Below are 23,926 nucleotides of genomic sequence, written 5' to 3'. Positions count from 1 at the left end.
TATCTCATAGGAACCCCGGAAATTATCAATGACCAACATGAGCGCATGTGCACACACACTCACACATACATATAATAAATATTATAATAATAAACTTTGTTTGATATATTAAAATGTGGCTTCTCAAAGTGTTTTACAGAAAAAAAAACAACACATAAAAAAAAGCACCATTTCAGTGAGAGGGGTGAGCCTGTTTAGTCGAGCAAAGCAGATGTGAATTAATTTTTCGAGCCTTGATACAATTCACAACAGTCTAACAGATTTTAAATCGTCAGGCATTTTCTTGACGGCAAAGGTCTCGCGGTGGATGTTGCAATGAAACCATTAATTTCTGGAGCAACCTCTCTAATTCGTGCAACTACACCCCTGTGTCGGCTTGTCATTGCTCTAGCACCGTCTGAACAAACTCAGACACATTTTATCCAGTCGATGCCATTCTCTCCGATAAATTCATTCAGAAGCTGAAATACGTGCTCTCCTGTAGTTCCTGTTGGTAGCGGCTTACAGAACAGAAAGTCCTCACGGGACGTACCCTTAAACGTATCTAACGTAAGCGAGCAAATTGGCCAAATCGACTACAGACTCATCTAATTGCAGTGAAAAACATCTGCTCATCTTAACGCACGCTGTCGGCGTACTTTTGATATAATCCTTCATTTCAATAATTCTATGAATGACTGTGTCTTTCGGGGGGGGGCAGCAGGTCGAGCTGTTCAGCAGCTTTTTCTCCACACATAATATTGTGGGGCTTACCTGCTTTAGCAATCCGCAAGCTTGCATTTTTCCACGTTTCCGTTTTTATTTCAGTGTTTATTTTAAGTATTTATTTCATGCGCATGGGAGAGAAACACAAAGACGCTCGGTGTATTTTTCTCAAATTAACTTAGAACAGTTCTTAAATATTTTTCTGTTATTTTTCACGCTTTCCTGTGCTCACAAGATTACCAGCGTTCGTTGCACGCATTTCTATGCATTCCTGTGTTTGCAACGTTGGCATTGTTCGCACATTCTCCTTTCTCCCTATTTGCTGGAGATACAGTAGCTTTTTTTAAATACAATTGGTCACTTGCGTCCATAGCACGCAGAGTGGTATAGAATTCCTATAGAGTGGTATAGAATTACAGAGTATCACTTGTGTCCACTGAAGTATTAGCGCGCACTGTATCGTAGTACGTAGGCTGCGTCTTCGACACGTATAAAAATACAAAATATGAAAACCCGTCCCGATTTTTTCAGCGCGCACAACACAATTCCAGGGTCATTTGGCGTACCACCTGGTGGCACGCCACGTACCACTGCCGGTACGCGTACCACAGTTTGAGAACCACTGGCCTAGGTGATCAGTCACTTGGCCTGTAGTCTGTGTTTCCTGATTCTCCCTGATAGGGTTGAAGATATTACAGTGCACCAGGACAATTGGCGATTCCAATCTGAATGGGCCTTTAATCATTACTTGCTGTTTGGCGACTGCATTTTTATACCGAAAATAGTTTTAGGGTTCCAAACATGCAAACGCCGTGTGTACACGCGGACTGCCCCAGTTCTCCAAGTGTCCTGGAAAAACCACAAGTTTGGAAAAATAAGCGCACTCAAAAGTAGAACAGACCTTTCTTTATTTTCAGAATTCCAGACGAGCACTAAAGCACAGGGTGTTGACAAATGTGGTTAAAAGTAGTAAGTGCTCTGAGAATGTTAGTTTAATAAAATCCATGGCTGAAACCGGTAACAGTAACAGGATGAACCAAGTTGTGAGCAGTAGCGAGAAGACTGCTGTGTAACATTGTGAGGAACTGCTGAAAAGAGAGATCGTCCATTACTGAGAAGCAGTGTTGGTGTTTTTGAAAAACATTAACGTTTTGGCTATCAACTGCATTCACGTTCTGCTGTCTATTTTTCCTTTCAGCTGACTACGGTAGTGCAATCGAGACCCTGGTCACTGCCATCTCTCTGATAAAGCAGTCCAAGGTGTCTGCAGATGACCGCTGTAAGGTGCTCATCAGTTCTTTACAGGACTGTCTGCACGGCATCGAGTCCAAGTCTTACGGCTCTGGATCCAGGTAAAACTTATTCGCTCGCCTTCCTCTCAGTGCTGTTATGAGTTAATCTATGAATATGGCTAGCCTGCTCATGCCTGTGAGAACTGTGGAGTTATAGAAAATTCCCCCTTCCTTCTGGGACATACTAGGACAGCTCAGAGGCAGGTGAAATGCTTGTAGACCACTGTGTGAAGTCACTATAGAATAAACAAAGAATAAAAATTGATTTTGGTGTGAACTGATACATTGACCTGCGTGTGAAGTGTTTAAAGTTCTATAGTAGTTCCGTCTTTCCCAGAAAGATGCCAAGGCACTCACATTGGTCAATCTGTAAACAGTCCCAGCGGATTGGACTGAATGCTGAAAATAACGCTGGCGGCTGAGTTCCGGAGCTGGTTTTGGGGGGTGGGAGAGAGAGAGAGACGCTTCCAGGATACGCGAGTTGTGGTGTTCCTTTCAGAAGACGGGAGAGGTCGAGAGAGAGGGATCACAGCCGCTCCAGGGAAAAGAGCCGCCGGCACAAGTCCCGCAGCCGCGATCGCCACGACGACTACTACCGGGAGCGCAGCCGGGAGCGCGAGAGGCACCGCGACCGCGAGCGGGATAGGGACCGGGAGAGGGACCGAGAGAGGGAGTACCGCCACCGCTAGGGAAGGTGTGTATGTTGGCCGTGGTCGTGTCTTCCTCTGAGCGCGCTGACCTCTTCCGTCCTCTAGGAGAAAGGGCAGAGTTGTAGGAGCGGCCCCTGTGGGAGACCGTCTGAGCCGGTGCTGGGTAGGTATCGACGGGTACGTATGCGTTCGTATGGAGGATACAGCAGTCACCTGCTGGAAAAATGATGGAACCGCTAGTACCGCCACGGTGTTATTTTATTACCCTTGTGTAATTTAACTTTTGTATTTATTTGCATGCTTCAGAGCATTAACTGTGCTTTGTTGCTTCCTGTTGAGTCATCGTCTGTGACTAAATTTCTTGTATTTTTACGTTTTAACTTATTTTACAAAGAAACATGTTTTAAATCGGTAAGCAAAAGAGATTTTGATCAGGGCTATCAAGTTGCTGTAAGAATGTATTTCTTCCATTTTTATGTTTTTGCTTATTTTACACGCAAACATAAGTATATAGGTTTAAGGTCCTAATCACAGAGATTCTGAGTAGGCTTGTATAATCCCTTGATAAATGAAAGAAAATTGTAATTGTCAGTATACCCTGTGTGCCTACATTTCCTTGTCCACAAAACTGTCTTCTGCTTTTGTCAATTTGAAAGGAGATGCGGGTTTGTAAGAACACATCATGCCCAGTGTGAGAGCTGTCTGTTTTATTGCCAACAAATACCGAAGTGACCTTAAAGGTAGCTGGAGGTGTGGCATTCACTCTGTATCCCAACAGCAGTCCTGTACCTGCTTATTTTTTTTCAAATTTGAAATCTCTAGTGGAAGATGTTAGAATTAACCTCTTTAGAGAGTATACCCAGAGGCTACAAATACATTTAACTGTTTGGTACTTTTGTCTTACCAAAAGTATCTCCATTTACTGTTGTGTTTTTTTTTTTTATTTTGTGCCTTACAATACTTGGAAGTTCATCAGTGTTGTGTGCAACAATAATATATAATATTTTTAATTGTTTGAACACAGCCCTGGAAACTTCTTTCCCTGTTGCACTACTGTGGTGCTGACGCCTGTTAAAAGTGTAATCCTATTGAGCAAATGCAGTGCATGTGATTCTCTTTTCTGTCGAAGACCAAAGAAATCTCCAGGGCTGTTAATACAGTTACAACAAAGTTTCTTCCCATTAATCTGGCTTTTGAGTTGTTATAGTCCACAAGCCATGCAGGCTTGTTCTCAAAAACCATCCGAGTCTCTTAATGATTTTTTTTCTTGGTGCCTCACACTTATTTTGTTGCCATTGACATTTTTTACATGCTTGTAAAATCTTATCGGTAGTTTTCCGGTCTGTAGTAATGGGGTCAACTGCTGCCAAACTGTATTCTAGAGAATCAGCTGTTGAGTCTTCTTTACAACTCACAATTCATGCTTAACACTGCTGTTGGCTCTAGTTGTGCATTTTGATTTTTGTTTATTTTTCTTTGCTCTGTTTAAGCTTTATATGACTGGATTAACACCCCTTGGTATTCTACCTCTTTAAGAATTGCCCTCTATGGGGCCTGAAAACAAAACTTAAGGTGTGTGTGAATTGTGTATTTGCTTTGTCTCACTCGCTTCTCATACTGTTACTTATAAAGAGCCTAGATGACCCTCTACGTGAGAGCTTTTTTTCAGCTAAAATATTAAAATGGCATTGTTGTGGGATATTGAAAACTTAGACGTTCAGTATTCAAGTCATTTTCACATTCTAAAATTTGAAGACATTATTGACCACGTAAAATGTCTAAGGTTAAATGTGGTAATTTTACATAAGAGGGAACTAATGTAAGTCTCAGGTGATAGTTGTGTACATTCTTTGACAATGTACTTAGGTGCATTTTCTTTTCTGCAATGTTAAGTTCCAGCATGGAGTGTTTTAATAAATATTAAGGTCATTCTGTGTTAACTGTTCAAACCTATTAGCTGCTGATGACCACCATGTAAGAATTTCATCAGATCACTGAAGTCATGATGGCAAATTCAGTACTGAAAAAAGTCATTCCAGGCTTTGGAGCCAGTTAGTACTGGAAGTATAGCAGTTAACACTGAATGAGCCTGGACAATTTAACAATGGTAGGTTTTCACACTGCCAGCTCAGTCAAAAGTGATATCTAGATTGATGTGAAAAGAATGCACAGTTTTAAGATAATTTTGAACTTTCTTATGTGTATAGTTCTAGAGTTTAAAGGTTTGCATTAAAAAGCAAATCTGCTTACATTTCTATTATAAAGATGCAGATTGCGGGAAACCCTGTGTTCTTGGATGTCCTGTAACCCAGCAGTATCCTACTTTGTGTAATTTTAAATGAGATCATAACTTTTTTTCAAGTTGTAAAACTACATATTTTGTAAGACAGATGTAAGATTTGTTTGGTTTATTATTGTATAAATATACATTTATTTAGAATGTAAGTTAATTTATTACATGCAATGATTGGTCCCAGACACTTTCAAAAGGAATTTCCCCAAGGAAATACTGGGTGAAAAATCAGTATGAATTTAAATTTGAAATTTGCTGCAAAACCAGCAGCTTGTGAAGTCAAATATTGTGAATATACAATGCTGTTGCAGATGCACATTGTGTGACTTTATAGAACAGTCACCTGCTTGTGCTTGAAAAGATTTTAATCGAGCTGTCTAAAATGGATGCATAAGTTTTGTATTGTGTTAAAAGCAGGCCTTTTGCATTTAGCCTGTCACATGGAAGGACGTTTTTAACTTTTGTAACTAAAGTAGAATGAAACATGCATTTATTGTTTGGAAGTACTTGAATATTAATTTGTGTATGTACAGAAAAGGTTCAACTCCAAATTAACGGTCCAACTGCTTTATCGAAGTTAACTGAAGGTCCTGTGTTATCTAGTTTGTCTCGCTAAAGCTGTGGGCAATAATGCCAAAAAATAAACGCCATAAGTCCGTGATTTAGTATCCTTGACGGTATACATGCATCAGTTTGAGATGCGGTTTGCGGTTTGAAAATTGTTTCAATGTCAAGCTAGTCTGCAGGCGCGGCCTGTCAGTGGACTAGGGCATGTTGTAACAAGAGGCCAGGGTTGTGAAATATTCTGTAGAACAGCAGATTTTTAGCTTGGAAGGCGACAGTTTCTGCTACCATGATTTCATTGGCATTATTAAGGCATTTTTTGGGTGCAGCCCTATCTCGTTGTTTTTCTTTGAAGTACGTTTTGTACAGGTTTGCCGTGAAGAAACCACTCAAGTCTTCTTGTTTCAGTTAAGAAGGTGGGTGCTAGGCTTCTGTGTTTGGTCTCGCCACTGTGTGCAGGGAACCTCTCGGGAAAACCTTGTCTACACTGCTGCTGTTGATGGCCAGAGAGGAAACCTACACCACACTGTTCCTAGAACCCCATCTGCTCTGTTCGGCAGCCTCAGTGAGGTCGCACTCCCAGTCCCACGTGTGTAGGACTGAACATAGGCCCCAGATTTCCTGCTTTTGACTTAATGATGAAAGAGCTCCTGAGACCCGCAACTGTGAAGGAGAGAAATCCATCCGCCGAGTCACTAGGTCCAAATTTTTTTTCATTCCAAACATTTTCAGCTTTATGGAAAGGAGTTTGGAGAAACCACTGTCTGTCCAGTCCCACATCCTGGGTGCTGGATTGTGCAAAAATTCCAATTAGTATTTCTGAGCTGGTGATGTTTCTTTTAAAAAATCTAAAACGTTTAGAACTAACGCCAAGTTGTTGCGTGGTTTCTTCACCACAGACCTGTGCTTTCCCTCTCCCCTGTCTCGTAATTCACCACCAGTCCTTACTGGTTTATTACAATGGCAACCAAGGAAGTATAATTATTTTAACCTAGACGTTGGTCGTCATGTTCAAACTTAATGTTTAACCTATTCATTTAGCTTTCCAGGCATGTTTTTATATTGAAGGGTTGCACAGAAGAAATCATTTTTTGATTTGTCTTTAGGTACCAATGTTTGCAGGTATCGAGAATGCAGTGCTGACACACCTTTTCAAATATTTAACATTTTTCTTCTCTCATGCAAATCTCTTAATATATGCACATGTGATTTACACTGCCACTTTGCTTGTTCCACTTAGTCTATCCATTGCAGTTAAACTCACAACGCATTCAATGTGGTATTTGAGCGATGTAATGAGTGCTAGTCACACAGAATGAAACGTTCTTGAAGTGTTTCAGCCAGTATAGACTAGCAAGCGAGTTTGGAAATAAAACTATGTAAATTTGCAGTGGACTAAAATGACTGGGGCGGTAGCTAAATGACTTCTGCTTATAATAGGGGGGTGTAAAACTAAAATACAAATCTGCAGCTGCCTTAGTTGAGGAGAGGCTGCTTTTCTTCATACTGGCACAGAGCACTTGAAAAAAAGTCATGTATCTACACATTTCCTGGCTTTGCAACAGGTAAATCGCTCTGTTCGTGTCTACTGTGAGCCTCCCTCATTCCCTCTCAGGGTGCCTGGTTCTCTGAAGTCACCGTGTTCCCAGGCACGACTCCCAGTGGCTTTCAGTTTGCTGAGCTAGTTCTGTGCTCCTGAGCCTGGCTTTGTAGCACTGCGCTAGCCTGCTGGCACGCCATAATTTATCAGTTTGCCCTTTCCTGCCTGGAGGAGAAAAGTTTTTTTGTTCATCTTTTACCTGGTGGGACAAGTCAGGAAATGATTGTAGCTCCTCTCCTCTGTTCTTGTTTGAAAAGAGTGCAATTTGATGCACGTTTTCAGAATATGAAAAAGTCTGAGAAGTGCTTTCACTAAATCAGAACTATAATGTTGTATGGTCTCCTTGGGACTTTTTTTCATGTGGTTTAAAGCTCTTGAACGCTGTGGGAACTCATTGTATCTGCTGAGGTTTGTTTTAATAAGTGACTGCATGCCCAACTTCAAAACTTTTATCTGTTAGCATTTCTGTTCTCAGTCCTATGTTGCATACTTATTTACATGGTGCAAAAACTAGCAGCAGGCAGGGCGTATATGTTGCAGCTCCTTTCTCCCAATCCCACTTGTCATTGTCTAAAATATTTCACTCCTCTCACAAGCGCCATTGGCGTTTTTGCCAGTAGCCCCTTCGGTTTCTTCTGTCTGGTCTTCCAAAGCCTTGTGTAATTTTATTTTTATTCACACAAGGGCTTTGAAAGCTACCTTAATATAATGACCACATCCGTTCTGTAACAGGGAATGGAGAAGTGCATTCCTCTTAAACATGTTCATAAATCTTTGCGATGCTCATCTCAACATTAAGATCTTTGTGAATGTATTAAATTGGCCATTCCAGAAATCCCATCAGATTGATGCTATATGTTGTGTTTTTTTTTCCATTGCCTACATTGACTTAGCTTGGCAACTGTAACGACCCCTCAGTGTGGATTTTTTTAAAATTTGTTCACCACCATCGCTCAGTGGTGCCCAGATGAGAGGAGTGTTATGACATGTTGTTCAAATTAGACACCTTTATAAACCCCAGGGCTGTTTCTTCATCTGCCTGGTGCTGCTCTGGCTTTGTCCTTGAACTGGGCTGTGTAAGAGTGCCTTAGCAGAGCTGTGTTTGAAAGGTTTACTGTAGAGGTGCATGTTCAGTGTTGTGTAGTTAGCGAAATTGTGTACACTAACGGGATGAACAAAAAAAAAACCTACAACATTCGTTTTGACACATTACAGCTGAAGGAAGAGGAATGGGACTGCAAGTCAAGACGGAGGCCTTCAGGAAAAGACTGTCCTAGCCCGTTTGTCTCCACACGAAAGCATTGGATTTCAGTCTTCAAGGACGTGTAAGGCACAGCAACAGTAGAGTAAAGCAAACCTACGTTCATGGTAACCGACGGCTCTATTTTTTATTTTTTTATGTTGCTTAAATGTTTTATTTGATAACCTGTGTGATTTCAAGTTACTGCTTTGCAAAACAAAACAAAAAAACATGCCTGTTCCTCCACCCCTTCCCTTCCCCCGAAAAAATGCTATTTTGAAATCGGATCTTGTAAAAAAACAACAACAACAACCGAAGTGTCATTAGACCTTGTTTTTATCTCTCTTCCTGTGTTGCAGAATGTTCCATGTTCAGATAATGTCTGTAAATGTCACAGCTTTGATTATTAGATTTAGAGTTAGTGTTGTAATAAAATGTTTACTGCCGCTGATACTTGTTCAGATGCTGCACATTTTCTTTGCATTCCTCAACAGTTTTGTTCATTTATATTAAATGTGTATGTGTTCTGAAGATTTTCACATTGAATGATCCTATTCATAAATGGCTTCACCTATGAATTGCAAGATATGGTCTGTGTTCAGAGCCCTTGTTTCTTCATGGCATGTTCTCCTTTTAAGGCACACTCCTGTCTCAGCTTGCAGTTTTTCCGTAATCTATAAAGAATGTATACATATAGACACAAAAGCTCAAGTCAGCTGAATATGATGGGTCTAAATCTAATATTCGTATCCAAATAGAATTGTTTAAATGTCTTCTCATATTAGAATTGGATTTTATACAAACCCTTGTATAACCCTTGAGATTTTGATTTGTTAGTAACTGACCTCTTTGAAGGAACATTTTATTCAGGTGCTTTTATTCGTGTTAAACACTCAGTAGCAGACCTGCATTTAAAAGGGGTTAATGTTTAGATTAAACTTATTTACATAAACAAGGCCATCAATTAATTGTCATTCTTTTTAATGTATCATGTGAAGTGATTTCTAAAGTGAAGACTTTTTTGCTTATTGTGTTTCTTGTAATATATGCATTATTTTAACACAGACCATATTACAAATCTGAAGCCAGTCATAAAAATGTCTTATATACGTATTTTTTAATAATTTTTGAAATGCCAGTGGTATCCTTTTATTTAGGGATTTTGTGTTTTAAAGTTCACACATGAAAAGCCATCATGCATTTTACCAGGGATATGTTTTTTTTAAATGTGCAAAGCATTGCGTTTCCTGCTACACAGTATCCCTGTTAAAAATGAGCCTCATGTAACAAATTCTGTGTATGCTGCTCTACAAGTCTCTAGAACCCAGAGCTCTTTGAAGATGGTGCCACAAAACCTGTGGATTCAGTGCACACACCAAAAGTAATATTTAGATGGTGACTGCTCTTGTTCATTCGATTGTATTGTGTGCTTTATGACAGAGGAAATTCAGTAAGCTGGATGATGGTGTGCATCTCGACTGATTCCTCCCATGTGCAATTTCCTGCTGGTGTATTTTCAAAATTGGCTTTTTGCCATCAACATTTTTTAACTTCTCTCAATTTCTAACTTTGTACTTCAAGTACATTTGGGAAAGAAAGTGTTAACAGCGTTTTTAATATCAAAAGTTTATACTGTATAGATCTGAAGCACTGGTTTTGTTTTTTACTTGATTGTTCAGATTTTATGATGTGACGTTTCTGCCAGATCCTGATTTGTTTTTTCCTGTAGATACGATGCCATAATTGGTCCATTTTCTTGTTCTCCCTTTTGGGTGTGAATGTCTCTATGAAAGTGCAATGCCAAAACAGTTTGGGATTTTAACTGAAATATATGGGGAAAATGTGTAGGCAGGACCACATAAGCATTGCAGTACAGAGCTAAACAGGGACCCAGTTTAGCTGAAAATGTGGCTGAAGGACTTGAGTATTTCAGTTGGTCAGGAAGAAGAGCAGGAGTACACAGCCCTAGCACTTGAGGGCTGCCTGTTCTGCTTGTGTCCTTTGAGCTGGTTTAGTGCTTGGGGAAATAAAAAAAGGTCCTTGTTTGGGTTCTTCTCACAAAGTTTCATCTGTTCTCATGAAGCAGATAGGGGTTATGGTCCTTAAGCATCAGAGTTGTGCAGTTACTGTAGAAATGTGCACCTGTGTGCTTCCCCCATTCTCTGCCTGCAGGTGATGACAGAACACCTCACTTTCCCCTTCCTGTTGCTTCAGTACTATAGACTGCTCAGGACATGTGAATACAACATGTTCTGCAAGTCAAAGAAAACATCTTGTCGCGGCATCTTTCCATCATTTTAACTAGCCCGTAACATTCAAGTTTAAAAAGTAAACCCTTTTCACAGCATTGTTTTTGCACAGGGCTTTTATTTCACAATGACCTTGTTGAACTTAAGTAGTTGTCCGGCTCTTGCCTGTGTGGTTTAATGTAGAGAAGTAATTTGTTATACCAAAGTCTTAAACCTCAGTCCCGCCAAGAAAGAAATCAAGAAGACAAAAAGAAATGTGGATAAACATTGTGGTGTTTCTGCTAGAACAAACTGAAAACTTACATTCCTGTTAAGTCTGCATTCTTTGTCATGTCCTTTACATTGTACACATACTTAACATTAAGAGATGCATTCCGGTATCTCCAAATATATATATTTTTAAAAGGGGGTTGATATTTAATTCCAGTTTGCAACGGGAAGTCTGTTTTCAGATATTAGGTTGTTCAATCATGCTTTTTAGTGTGATGGCAAATGGGTTCTACAAGTAACCACTGTAATATGTATTCTATTAAGGGGGAAGGTTTTTACAGATGCACTGTCCTGTTTGAGTGTCTTCAATAAAGTAGATTTTGCTGACTTCAAGAATACATTTAACCCTCATGGCCATGGCTTGTTTTTTCCCCCCTTCTTTTTTACCTGTGACAGTGCTCTGCCCACTCGGCCATAGATTAGTATCAGCTCTATGGAGAATAGCTGTTTCATAAAAATGGGGTTACAGCACTCTGCTTAAAACCTATTTTGTAACTTATTTAAAACATTTTAAAACTTTTATCCGAGACGAAGCTGGAACTTTCTCATATTATGCAAATATGCATTTATGATTAATTCTGTTTATATTAAAGCTTTAGTTAGCTGGTTTAAACTTGGAGTATACAGGGTAAACATTTTGGAGTATTGTCTTTCCTTTTTTCCCCCCCCAATTTCTAAGTTATTTCTGAAGTGTTATGTTCAGTAATGTGAAAACAGGCTTACAGGTAAGTTGTAGAATTGAATGGTTGGTATTTTTGTGATTGGTCCGTAAATTAAAAAGAAAACAGTGGCACTGATCTTTGTAATGGATGAAATGTTTTTAAACTTCCATTTCATGCTCCTGTTTTATAATATGTTGGGAGTTTACTTTCTGCCAAAGAGATTAAGCCTGCTTTTAGAGTGGATATCTCATACTAATTATAAATCTTTCAACAGATACAACTGTCTGCCTGTACTCCATCAAGCAGTGAATTTAATACATTTTAATATTGCTGAGCTATTAACAATCAGGCCAGCAGAATGTAGTCCCAAGCAATTTTGTTCATGTGGGTGGTTATAGGCTTCATCTAATTTCATTAAACTTTCCCAGTTGGAAATTTAGAACCTGTTTCACAGTATGGTATTTGGTAAAAATTGCTCCAATTATAATTTTTTTCCAGTTAGCTTTGGTGAAGTGAATGTTAAACACGGATATCACTGATCAGTTCTTGACGCACAAGCAGTTTTATAAACGATAAATTGCTATCTGGGTGCTGACTGAACCCAGACAGAACTGTGTAAATGACAAACTATCTTAAAATGTTTGTGCTGTTCAGTAACACCTACCTGCTTCCTTTGACTTTCGTTTTTTACTTATTGCTGCTAACTTTTTCCAAGTTGATTTTTAACAATTGTGTGACTTCTCAGTAAAGGTAAGTAGGAATCCTTCTTGGAGATGAGTGGTAAAATTGAAACTGCCATGCCAATGTGTTTATAGGTGGACAGAAACTGCCGAACTTTGCCGGCCATAAAGAGTGCCTGTGGGGTTTGCAAGAGGCAATGGAATCTGGTGTTTTAAATGATTTAGTCTTTTAACCCTTCAGGAATGTGGCGGTGTAGCTGGTGATCTCATGGTTTGGTCACTGTATTAGTGGTCTGTGCATTTCCCATTGCTACCCGTGCCAACCGGAAAATAATTGCGGGACTAGAATGCATACTGTACCTCATATGAAATATGACATCCTTTAGTTTAGTACAATCATTTTTTTCATGAATATACAAGCCAGGTAGCCTGAAGACTATTTTTCTACGAATCCTTACGTAGGCAGTGGTTTTTAAATCCAGTAAGATGTGGGGATTCCCCCCCCCCCTTATTTAAAGAGCTTTACCTGCAATTTTGTGGATTTTACAACTAAAGAGTTTTAGTATGAGAATGAGCTTGTGCTCGATTCTCTTATCTGCTGCAATTTAGTAAATTCTCATGTAAGTGGTAAGGGAACTGTTATTCTGTCCCACATCCACCACAGTAGGAAGTAGGAGTTTTTAAAAGGGAAGTTGTTCTTCCAGGAGTTCAAGGCCAAGCTGCAGAAAATACTGATATGAAGATCTCATTTTGTGGGTTTTGTATTTTGTTTTCCCAAAATAAAAACATTTTAAAAGGATTTGGCCTCTTTATTGTGTCCATCCTCATTTGGTCGTTTTTTAAGGAAGATCAGACCTCTCCTTTGTGCCGTTGTAAGTATAAAGTATTCCATAAAAAGCTGGTTAATCTTTGGTTTTGCACAACATGGCTGTAGTCTTCTATAATCCTTGCAATAATGGAGATTGCAGTCAGATTCTTAAACGCGAACCTTGGAATTTGAGCACAATCAATACATGGACAAATGTTTTACAAACAAAAGCTTCCTGGATCTCTATTCCAGCTAGGCTTCTGGTTGCTTAATTGAACTCCTTGTCCAATTTGACTGCTTCTACACGATTTGAGTTTTCCAAGTTACTTTGGAACATTTATAGGTCCATAATTTATCTTTTGTGGAGCTGGCTCAGAAGGGTTTTACTTTGCTGTTGGTTAAATTTAGGATTGAAATAAGAGTTCGGTTAGAACAGAAGCAGCAGAGACTATGGATGATGACTCCTATAGAAGGAAGTCATGGAAAATTGCTGGATTTGAACAACTCCAGTTTTGGAAGGATTTCCAGTCTACTTTATGTAGAGAGCAAGTGGTCCATAGCATAATATAACTTTCATGCTATTTGTCATCAGTTACATTTAGCTTGTCAATACTACCATCAGATTTGTGGTTTTAACCAGTGAGTAACCACTGTACCCCGTAGGAAAGTTTGCCCTTTTTGTCCCTACGATTGCGTTGGTTGGGAAGGAGTTGCAGACAGGTGTATTGTGAAAGTCACTGGTACATGATTTCCATGGCCATTGCTGGAAATAGTAGTTACGGTTGCTTTGCACTAGGTGGAGGGTTCTGTATTGTAGAATTCTGTGCTATTCTCAAAAGAGCCTGGAGAGAGTTCACTGGGCACTAAGCTCAAAATAAATGTACCTGATTATCCCACATGTCTTCAGCAGGGCTGAAATGTAGCTACCATACGCCTAGGCCACCTCTAGCATAGCTGTCCGCATGAGAACTTGCATTGTCCTACTGTAATGTCGCATCCAAATGAGCCCAAATAAGGATAACCGCGTTCTGTAGTGAGTAGACACTCCTGCCCCGTCCACCATTGGGCTTCCTGTTTAGTTCTGTTTGTTTTGTAGCCCTGCACCTCACCAACATCTTACCGGGTGCCCACCACTGATTGAGGGAGCTCCAGATTCCATCCGGCTCAGGTATTGTTCCAACATCCTGATGGCACAGAGGTGTGCTCTTCCGAAGCAGGGCAAGTCAGTCCCATCGTGTATCATTCTCCATTTTCATCAGGCTTGACATTCAACGGGTCAAATCGCCCCCTCAACTATGATGGAACTACTGAGGTGACGGTGCTTATGTAACGCAGTCACCTGAGTATCTGTCATAGATTATCAATTAACAGTAATACTAAAATATTTAATATTAAAAATCCATATACTTTTTACATTTAAAAATAGGATAAAGGAGTATGAGTATGTTTCTTTTGGCACTCACCATATAGGATTTACTCACTTCTTCCACTACTGAAGTACAGCACCCATCTGGGTAGCATGTAGCAGTGGCTTGGCCCCAATAGCCCCACTGCACAGTAAATGAATGGGACAGCTGTGGGATTATTGTACTGGCTGAATTAAGGGGAAAATTTGGGAGAGGTCCTAATTATGCCTTGTTCAGAAAGTATTGTGGAATCCTTAAGAAGCAAGCAGCTGTGAACTGGGTCTTACCCAAAGGAATTTAACTTCTAAAGCCCAGTTGTAGTGCTGTGCTGTGAGATTGGTTTGGAATGAATTGTGGTTCAGTGGCAAGACTGCCACCTACTGCCAAATGCCAGCTGCATCCTGTTTTTCTCTGGAGTAGTACAAAACCCTGGTCCTGGAAAAACACTGTCTTCTGGTTTTGCTCCAGTCAAGTACTTTAGTCAGTATTTCATTCAGCTCTTAAAAAGGCCCAATAGGATTTGTCATTGGTACCTACACTAACAGTTTCTGACTTGCCGAACTGCCTACATTCAGGTTCAGTGAATTGTAACTGGGCCTCGGCAGAAGGAATAGAAGCTCATTATGGTGCTGTCTGATCCAGTGTTCTTGCTACCTCCATACATTGATCAGCTAATTGGAACTGTCCAGTCCAGTCAGAAATACCAGCAAGCAAGTTGCAGAGAGATAAAGTCTAAATGACTCGAGATAATTTAAGACCTAAGTCACCAGTTATCACAGGGGCTGCAGAGCTGTGCTGGAATGCACATAGTGTTCCGCCAAGACCAGGGTTGGGAACTACATGCTAAAATGCGGTAAATCTGCTGACACGTATTAAAATTGACAAATCTAATAAACGTACTATGTAGCTTTTTATTACTGTAATAAAAGTTAATATCTTTTTATATTACTATTATGTGCTATATCTTCCATAGTCGTTTTTTAAACGATACAATAGGAAGGTTTAGTTTTTAAAAAAGACTACAGCGAATTAACAAGAAATTACATGTGTAAACAAAAAATACGTAATGAACTGAATGGCTTTTACAGGATTCTTTCGTGAGCCAAAATTTAATCTCTCTCAGATTACTGAACAGCAAGGGACAATGACGTTTACCCGGTGAAAGAAACGAGGGGAACAAAAGTAGCGGAACCTTTTTTTCATTGCCCTTGACGTACCGGATTACTTATAAGGAGGACTTTACGGACTATTGTTGTCGATTTTTGGTAATGGTGGATGGCCCTATGTGGGGGGTTTCATGGCACGCTTTCTAACGCAGTGTGTTGAAGCAGACCTCAGCCACCACTCCAAAGGGCTGTTTATAAGGAGGTAGACGCCCTCTAAAACAATATTATTTTTTATAATACTATGTTTAAGAGGATGGCTGAATTTGGTCCAGATTCCGGAGGGCGGGTAAAGGTAAGACGATGCTGTGTCCTTCCTGTAGTACAATGACGTTTGGGTTTGGGAGTAACGGAGGATGAGCTAATTAATGCCAATCGTGTCGTTTTCTTGATAGCAGTTGTTGAATCTGTGCGGGAAAGCTGCTTCCCTCTGTTAAACCTTAATGTTCATAGACATGGAAAACTAGGATAAAACACGATCAGGGATCTGGCTCCACAGCGCTCCATACGCAGAACAGTTTATGAGCAGCGAGTTACGATTAAACGCACGGTAGATCAAAATAACTAATCACATTAAGGTAGGTTGGTTTAACGCCTTTCATTCCTGTGAACCGAACTGTGTGTTATAAAAACACTTAAAATCTTTATTCCGTGTTTCCTACCGTCATTCTGTCTTATTTTATAGGGAGTAACAATCGTTAAACCGATAGTTTATGGGAACGTGGCTCGGTATTTTGGAAAGAAACGAGAAGAAGATGGACATACTCACCAGTGGACGGTGTACGTGAAGCCTTACAGGAATGAGGTAAGGCATTGAAAGTGTCATTGAATTAAAATAGTTAAGTCCAAGCAGGACTGCGTGAAATTACAGCTAGATTTCTTCAAGTGAAATGTCCTCTTGCATTCTGTCATTTGTCATAAAAAAATATTTGTTTTATAAAGAAACTGCTGTGTTTTGTGCACTTATTTGTTGGTCCTTTGAGAAGCCAAGGCTGCAGCAAGACCAGACTTGTTGCTCATGTCATGTCTTGCTATTCTGTTGCCCTACGAGGGCTGCCTTACTAATCTATGAGCCAAAGATGTGAAATCTAAGAATTAAATACTGCTGGGGTTCTGAGACATGCTTTTGGTTTTGATTGCAGGATATGTCTGCTTATGTAAAGAAGATCCAATTCAAGCTGCATGAGAGTTATGGAAACCCACTAAGAGGTACCGTCAGAATTGCATCCTGGTTTGGCACTGCTGTGTGCTAGCAAATGAGCAGTTTCATTGGAAGTGTTAAGTGCCCTGACACCCCTTTTGCCCAATTGTCAAGAAGTACCGTGTATAGCCTGTATTGCACATCACAAGATAGTTGTGAGTCTGGCCTGCCAGTGCAATGTGCATCAAAAGTGTCTTAATGTTCCCACAGACATGACGACAAATTAGATAAACTAGATTTTTTTTTTAATTGTTGCTGATGCTTCTGGCATGATGTTGTTGTCAGACCTCAGAGCAACTCAAGTTCCTGGCTGTAGCAGATTAAATGTTTTTTCAAAGATAACTTTGGAACATGTGAAAGGATATTGACCTTTAAGGCAACTAATGTCTTTTAAGTCCATTTTCTAAAGAGTTTCAACTGAAATGTCAAACTTAATTGTAGTGAAATGAGTAATGAATTCCATTTGCTTACCCTCTGAAATCTTAATGATGCATGGAAATCTGCACTCCAAATGTCAGCTCGATGTTTAAAAAAGCACAATTCCTTACATATTTTTTTGTTTCCCTGAATATGCATTTTTAAAATGTGATCTTGCTGAAAAAATATGGCCTCACTAATAAAAGAAAAATGTTTTATGCTGGGGATGATTGGTTATAGTATAAAAATAAAGTGATATCTACAGTACATCTCCTGTGCAGTGATTGCGGTAGTACAGATACTGAATTTTGTTTCTGTTGCTAAATTCTCATTACAGTTGTCACCAAACCACCATATGAAATCACAGAGACTGGCTGGGGTGAATTTGAAATCATTATAAAGATATTTTTCATCGATCCCAATGAGAGGCCGGTGAGTCAGAACAGGGGATTTTACTTCCGTTTTTTTTTAATAGTGCACCGTGTCTGAAGTTTGGTATTTTATCAAATTAGCAGTCACTATACTAATGGAGAATAAAAGCACACTGTGGGTCAGTAATAGTATCAGTCGAAATTAAATCTCAAACATGGCAGAAGTGCAGGAGAGAAGCAGAATATGACAGCAGGAGTTTATGACAGTGTATGAGTGGCAGAAGTGTATTGTTGGTGGGAGAAAATGAGGTGGGGACATAACTCATTGTAGCTGTTGGAAGTTTTTAGGGTGCTGTGAGGCTGTCATCTGATTCCCTTCTGCGCTAACAGAACAGTTTTCTGGAATTGTTTCAGGTGGACGAATAAATCACAAAGTGAAAACACAAACAAGTGAAGCTCTTTTTGTATTGCGTGACTGCAGTGTCTTTCTTTAAACTGCATGGTTCATTTTGAAATTTCTTCAGCAGTTGTTGCCTAAGTTCATGGGCGTTTGGGATGTTTTGTGTTTCTGTGCAGACCTCTGTCCAAGACCCTGATCATATATGGGGTGCCTTCCCATCCCTGCAGCTCAGTTCTGCATTAAGTATTATGTGTTCAGGATGATTGTATACATGACAGAATGCTGGGGTGTACTTTTGAAAAACTGTGGGGAGTGCCCGTGGGGAGCTTGAAACTATGGAGATTAATAAATTTCATAATGATAATTTTAATACATTTAATACATTTTTTGGGTAGATTTCTAAAGATATTTGTGAAAGAGGGCATTCAGCATTAAGAATAAATTATAAAGGAGTTTACCTGTATGAAGACCCACGTTGCTTAGGTTTACAGCTGTACAGCTTGCTTTATACACATGAAAGTAACTGTTGTGCTCTATTCGCCCAGGTCACCCTCTATCACTTACTGAAGCTCTTCCAGTCTGACTCAAGTGCTATGCCGAAGAAGACTGTGGTTTCGGAGTTCTACGATGAAATGGTAAGACTGACGTCTGCTTTCCTTGTAGTGACGCTGAAATACATTTCTGTTCATTGCTCTTTTATCCAAACCAGATTGTTGGTGATGTCCGTATCTCCAAAATAGTTCGCTGCAGCTGTGTGTTTTGAAAAGCACGATTGTGGGCTTCCCCTGCTCTGTGTATAAAGTGCACTGTTTTCCACTTGTCCACAATCCTGTAGTTTGGCAAACAGAATAGGCGTTGATGCTGTTGTGACTTTCAAGAGTCTGGTTGTGCTCTGAACAGTTATGAAGCAGTTCTTGACCTTGAAACCGGTGTCTGGGTGTCAGATCTTTCAGGATCCAACAGCCATGATGCAGCAGCTACTGACAACCTCAAGACAGCTGACTCTGGGAGCCTACAAGCACGAGACTGAGTGTGAGTTGGGGCGTGGGGTCCATGAGGGTGAGAAATGAGGGCGCATCTCTGTGCGCATAAATGATGGGCTGTAAGTGAAAAAGACAGGTTTTCTTTCTTTCCTTCCCTGAAAAAAACTGAAGAAACTCAATCCTGGCCTCTTTGGAAGACTTCTCAAGCTTTATTTTTAAGGGTACGCTGCAGGCTGCCAGTTTTGAAGAGGACCAAGGGTCATGAGGGTGACAATGAATTTCCCTTTGACTTGAGCTCATGCCCTGCACTGATTTTTTTTCAACATTCCCATTCTGCTTAACTGCAATTCCTTTCCTATTAGCTTTACCAAGCACCAACAGAAACATCACATATAAGTACAACTAAGCAGCATTTTAGCAGGTGCACTGAACAGACATGACCTAGGTAAATTCATCAAGCTGTGTATCATTCGTGTCAACACAGTTGTCCAACAGGAGGGCTACTGGTAAAAAAAAGTGTCTATTAGCGTTAGTGGCCACCGCTACATATACATGCTATGATTGTGATGCATGCTTAACACCATGGCGCACATGCTGTCCTGCAGGATTTGGTCCCATTACTCTCGTAGCACCTGGACAATTGTGTCTGTTCTCTAATTTCTGTAATTCCAGCTCGGGGCACAGACAATCAGTGGGGCTCAAGTCTGGGGCATAGAGCGTCAATGGCATAGCCTTCACATTCTTGTCTTTCACGAAACCACTGTAACAGAAGCAGCATGAGGACCTGTGTTGTCCTCCTGGAGTGCCAACACACCAGGATGAGCCCACTCAGCAAGGACAGCTTAGTGAGGTCCCAGGACCTGATCAGTGTTGCGCTCTGGAGTAAGCCTGCTACTCCCTACAAATAGAGTTTGGTGGTGATTGCACACTCCTGCCCGGGCTATCAGTCTTGAACCTGCTCATGCATCGTGGGCAGATGTCTTGAGTCCCCAGGCTGTAACCCGTGATGCCTCGTCACAGGTTAGAAATCACTGCCTGTGAACAAATCAGACAAAGTGCAATAGTGGGTTGACTTAGTCCCGCCTCTACATGCTGTTGATAATTGAGACATATTGGTTTCTTTTTGTTTCTTACTTGATGATTACCAGACTTGACATTTTACAGGCTGAATGCAGAAGCAACTTGGGTGCATCTTAGCTATGCATGATCAGTTAAAAAAAGTCATTAATGAAAACTTATATTATCCAAAATCCAGGTGCAATTTCTAAAGATGTGCATACGTATTGTGATAGTTTTCTCCAAATGCTCTGCATATAAGTGAGCTGGTCAAGAAATGAGTTATCCACCACATGGCTTAGTGCTGACTTGTGACTAAGATAGATTGAAGAAGCATTTGGAGAGCCAAGTGTCTCTGCTAGAAAATGGAACGAGTCCTTTTGATTTCCCTTCATCCTGACTTAACGTTCTGTGACTTTTGTGTTTGTGGAGAGGTCTGAGTTGTGTCTTGGCATCCCACTGTGTCTTTCAGTTGCGGAGCTGGAGATGAAGACCAAGGAGAAACTGGAGGCAGCCAAAAAGAAGACAAGTGTGGAGATCACCGAGCTGAAGGAGAGGCTGAAAGCAAGCAGAGAGACTATCAACTTCTTGAAGAGCGAGATTCGCAAGCTGGAGGAGGAGGACCAAGTCAAAGACACCTGAGCGCAGGTCCCCATGCGGAGCGGCACTGAAGTGAAACCCACCCTGGAGTGGTCTCCATCTCTGTCTGTGTAGAAACTTCCTGGGAAGACTTCACGCCTCTGCATTCAGCTCTTTGGGAACAGCCTGTTCCCCCGAGTTCTTAAACAAGTTCCCACTCCTCCCCTGTCATGCACACGGCCAACTTCTCTAACCTCTTTGAAGATGTTCTCCCATTCCAAAGGCCAAAGTGGTCTTGAAACACTCATTTGAGTGAAGTTTTAAAAGGCTTTTTTTTTTTTTAATAAGGCTCAACTTTATTCCCTCATGGTCATTTTTATTTGTAAAAACATTTATATATTTGATTTATTTGGTGGGATTGTGGAGCTTTGTCATTGTGAAACGCAAGATTGACAACTCCCAAAAATGCTTTTGATAAACATAAATTTCCCTGTATGATATTTTTATATATTTTTAAAAGGTATAGCTTTAAACAGATTTGAGTATTAAATTTCTAGAAAGTCAAAGGGATAAAATGTTGTAGAATGGTATCCGTGCTTGTCCACAGTTGGACACAGAAGTAAAATTATCGCTTCATTTTTCAGACATCAGGCACCAAGTACCACAAGTTGGGAAAAGGAGTGACTTGTAGATCCCTGTAAACTGCAAACTTTTTTTATTTGAGTTTTTTTTTTTTCCAGTAGAAGTTTCAATAGGATATTCAGTGTTGGTAAATTAAACCTTCCAGGCTTTGAGGTGATTATTTTCCATGTGCTTGACTGAGGTCTTCAGTCTGAGCAGAGGTTCTTAGCTGTAGTCTTGCAGAGCGTCTATCTTCATTAAAACTCTGTTTTTCAAAGGGAACTGCAATCCCCGTTTCTCTGACCAGTTATTAAATTCAATGACGTTAATGCAAAATTTGTCAAAACAATTATAAGCACAAAATTGTGAACTTTGTGAATGAACTGAAAGCTGCCATGTCACAAACTCACTCCCGCAGGTGGTGAGACCACTGGTCCGCACGAATTACAATGTGAAGCGGCCCTTCCTGCTCACTAGTCACTGTAATGAGTATTGTAATGTATGAGAAAATAAGTACAGGTTGTGCTGCAGACATTTTACTGCAGAAATCAAGCAACGTGATCTGCAAGCAGAGTTAACAATTAAGTCGTGTATGTCTTGAAGTCGAGAGCAGTATTTCTGTTGGATGAAAAGAGATGTATTCACAAGCCTGATTCTTTGAAATGTATTGTGATGAGGCCGCTTCATAGAAGTTTGGTTGTCTCGTTTTTGAATCGGAGAATATGTTATTATTCATGCCTGGAAATTTTGTGTATTTTGTGATGTAAAACCCCCAATTTACAAGTTACTGTGTGTACATTTTACTTTGAGTTTTGTTTTGAACTACACTCATCAGTGTTGATTCTTTCTAATATAAACACAGCATTGCAGTTCCCTTTTAAAGAACCCAATTGAACTGATTATTGGCCTCATTCCAGCAGTTTTACAGCTTCTTTGAGCCCTGCAGGTGTGCCTGATTGAAAGAAACGTATAAAAATGGGCTAGTCCATGATTCTGCCACCTGTGCTGTTACAACATGAGGTCAGTGATGCTTTGTGGCCCATATCTGCCCTAGAAAAAGGGATGGCATTAAAATACCCCGGTAGAGTGTTTTGCCAAGTTATGAATGTCTGCTCCCCTGTTCACCTTTACTAAAATTACAGAGCATCACTATAGGTTGGGGTTTTGGGGTTAGTATAAACCATCTCTTCAAAACCTCCCCATTCGTCAATGCTGGAACCTGTCATATGGAACCAAAATCTAAATACTCTTCAATGTTCCAAAGCCCAGAGGCCTTGGCTCTTCAGTAATTTACAAGCATTGCTTATTTAGAAATTGGTGACCAGCTGAACTGGATCTCTGCATGACCAGGCCTGGAGACCCTTGATTCCCCTGTTTGCTATATTTATAACAGACAGGGTCATAGTGCTGCCTGAGTATTGACAGATGAGAGCAAAGATCTATTCTTGTTTGTAGAGCAAACTCAACTGCATTCTGCAGTGGCGCAGTATTCTGAGTGGTAAGTGGTGGCTTATTGAAGCCTGCTGCAGTGAAGACTGACGTATGGGGTTGTTTTCATCTGACACGCACTCTGAACGTGGCAGCCCACATCTCTGGCACCAGCCCAGGACCTGGCTGAAACAAGGTAGTGAGTTAGGAAGAAAGTGCTGCCTTCTGTCTGTGGGTGAGTACTGTACTGGATACGTAGCGCTCGATCAGACCCATGAAAATCAGTGCAACATGCACAAAGCTGGCAAGAGCACATTCCACCCTGCAAATGATTAAACTCTTCTGCCCCATAGAAGCAATTATATGCACGTTATTTAAGCAACACAGTTTCTTAATATACTGTATAATAGGCAAGAACGATGACACAAAAGCAATAAGGTTCGGATTTCAAATTTCGTTTCAGAAGGGAAGGACAAAAGTGACCCTTTTTAAGTGTTTAGTGGTAGTACAGTGTTGAAACATCCATCAATACCCAATCATAGTTCATATTAGCCTCTTTCCTATCGACGGTTCCTCTACATGATCCATAAACCCAGATTGCTGACGGTATAGGTGTGCAAATTGAAGAACAGATTTACACCTCTGCACAGAGAAGCAAGAGGGCGCCCTTCAGAAAAAATGAAAAAATGCTGAACATCAACAATTCAGCCGCACTCAAGTGACATAAATTGTATAAATAGATTACTGTTTTCGGAATAATTCTCTAAATTTAAACTCATGCCTGATTGCATGGTTGATCAGTACTAGTAAGAGAGAGTCCCTGGGTGAATTAGGTCCCTGTAAAAAAATATTGCTGCTGGTGGTCCAGAAGATGGCGCTCTTCGCTCTGGAACAGACTTTCCAAACCTGTCCCAGTATGATGACTGGGGACCCAGTTCTTTGTGTGAAGTCTTATCTATTCGCATTTGAATGTCTGGTGCATGAAGCTACCGAGCTTGACAAGCTTGGTCTGTGATCTGCAATCCTGATGCAGTGTTCCAAAGTTTTCTTCTCAAGACTATTTACTTAAACCCAGATCCTGACTTATCTTACTTCCTGTAAGGTAATGTAAGAGTAGGAATGTTAACCCTGATGTCTTGGAAAAATTCCACTTTGGGGTGTGTTCACTCTGGTGTCCCTAAAATGACCCCATCAACCCCATTGGTGAAGTAGGTTCTTCCCTTGCTACCTGGTGTGCTGTGTAGCGGGGCTGCTGGCGCAGGGTGGCTGATGTGTAGGGGTGTTGTGC

At 40.4% G+C, this 23,926-nt stretch overlaps 2 protein-coding genes across 8 annotated transcripts in view; both read left to right on the top strand.

Annotated features, from left to right (window-relative positions):
- cpsf6 (cleavage and polyadenylation specific factor 6) overlaps positions 1-11,208 on the top strand; it is a 31,182-nt gene extending 19,974 nt beyond the window's left edge. For 4 of the 7 annotated variants that reach the window (XM_088644591.1, XM_088644592.1, XM_088644593.1 and 1 more), the window contains 3 exons: positions 1,904-2,057; positions 2,497-2,691; positions 8,320-11,208. In XM_088644591.1, coding sequence (XP_088500717.1) covers positions 1,904-2,057; positions 2,497-2,686 — 344 coding nt within the window. In that variant the 3' untranslated portion in view covers positions 2,687-2,691; positions 8,320-11,208. The remainder of the gene's footprint in view (positions 1-1,903; positions 2,058-2,496; positions 2,692-8,319) is intronic. The other 3 variants (XM_088644595.1, XM_088644594.1, XM_088644590.1) reach the window with 1 other exon arrangement.
- A 4,434-nt stretch (positions 11,209-15,642) lies between these two features.
- On the top strand, positions 15,643-22,100 carry yeats4 (YEATS domain containing 4). The gene is made up of 7 exons (XM_088644596.1): positions 15,643-15,877; positions 16,268-16,387; positions 16,725-16,791; positions 17,538-17,632; positions 18,517-18,606; positions 18,916-19,003; positions 20,483-22,100. The coding sequence occupies exons 1-7, from the start codon at positions 15,827-15,829 to the stop codon at positions 20,650-20,652; spliced, it is 681 nt and encodes a 226-aa protein (XP_088500722.1). The 5' UTR covers positions 15,643-15,826; the 3' UTR covers positions 20,653-22,100.
- The last annotated feature ends 1,826 nt before the right edge of the window (positions 22,101-23,926 follow it).

This window comes from Lepisosteus platostomus, chromosome 9 (assembly GCF_059453375.1).
Source record: "Lepisosteus platostomus isolate fLepPlt1 chromosome 9, fLepPlt1.hap1, whole genome shotgun sequence".
NCBI lineage: Eukaryota > Metazoa > Chordata > Actinopteri > Semionotiformes > Lepisosteidae > Lepisosteus > Lepisosteus platostomus.
Note: the sequence above shows the minus strand (reverse complement) of the source record. Positions and strands in the feature narration are given on the sequence as shown.

Coding starts and splice junctions, on each gene's coding strand:
- yeats4 (XM_088644596.1), top strand. CDS start 15,827: ATGTTTAAGAGGATGGCTGAATTTGGTCCAGATTCCGGAGGGCGGGTA. Junction 15,878..16,267: donor ATTCCGGAGGGCGGGTAAAG/GTAAGACGATGC, acceptor CTTATTTTATAG/GGAGTAACAATCGTTAAACC. Junction 17,633..18,516: donor TCGATCCCAATGAGAGGCCG/GTGAGTCAGAAC, acceptor CTATTCGCCCAG/GTCACCCTCTATCACTTACT.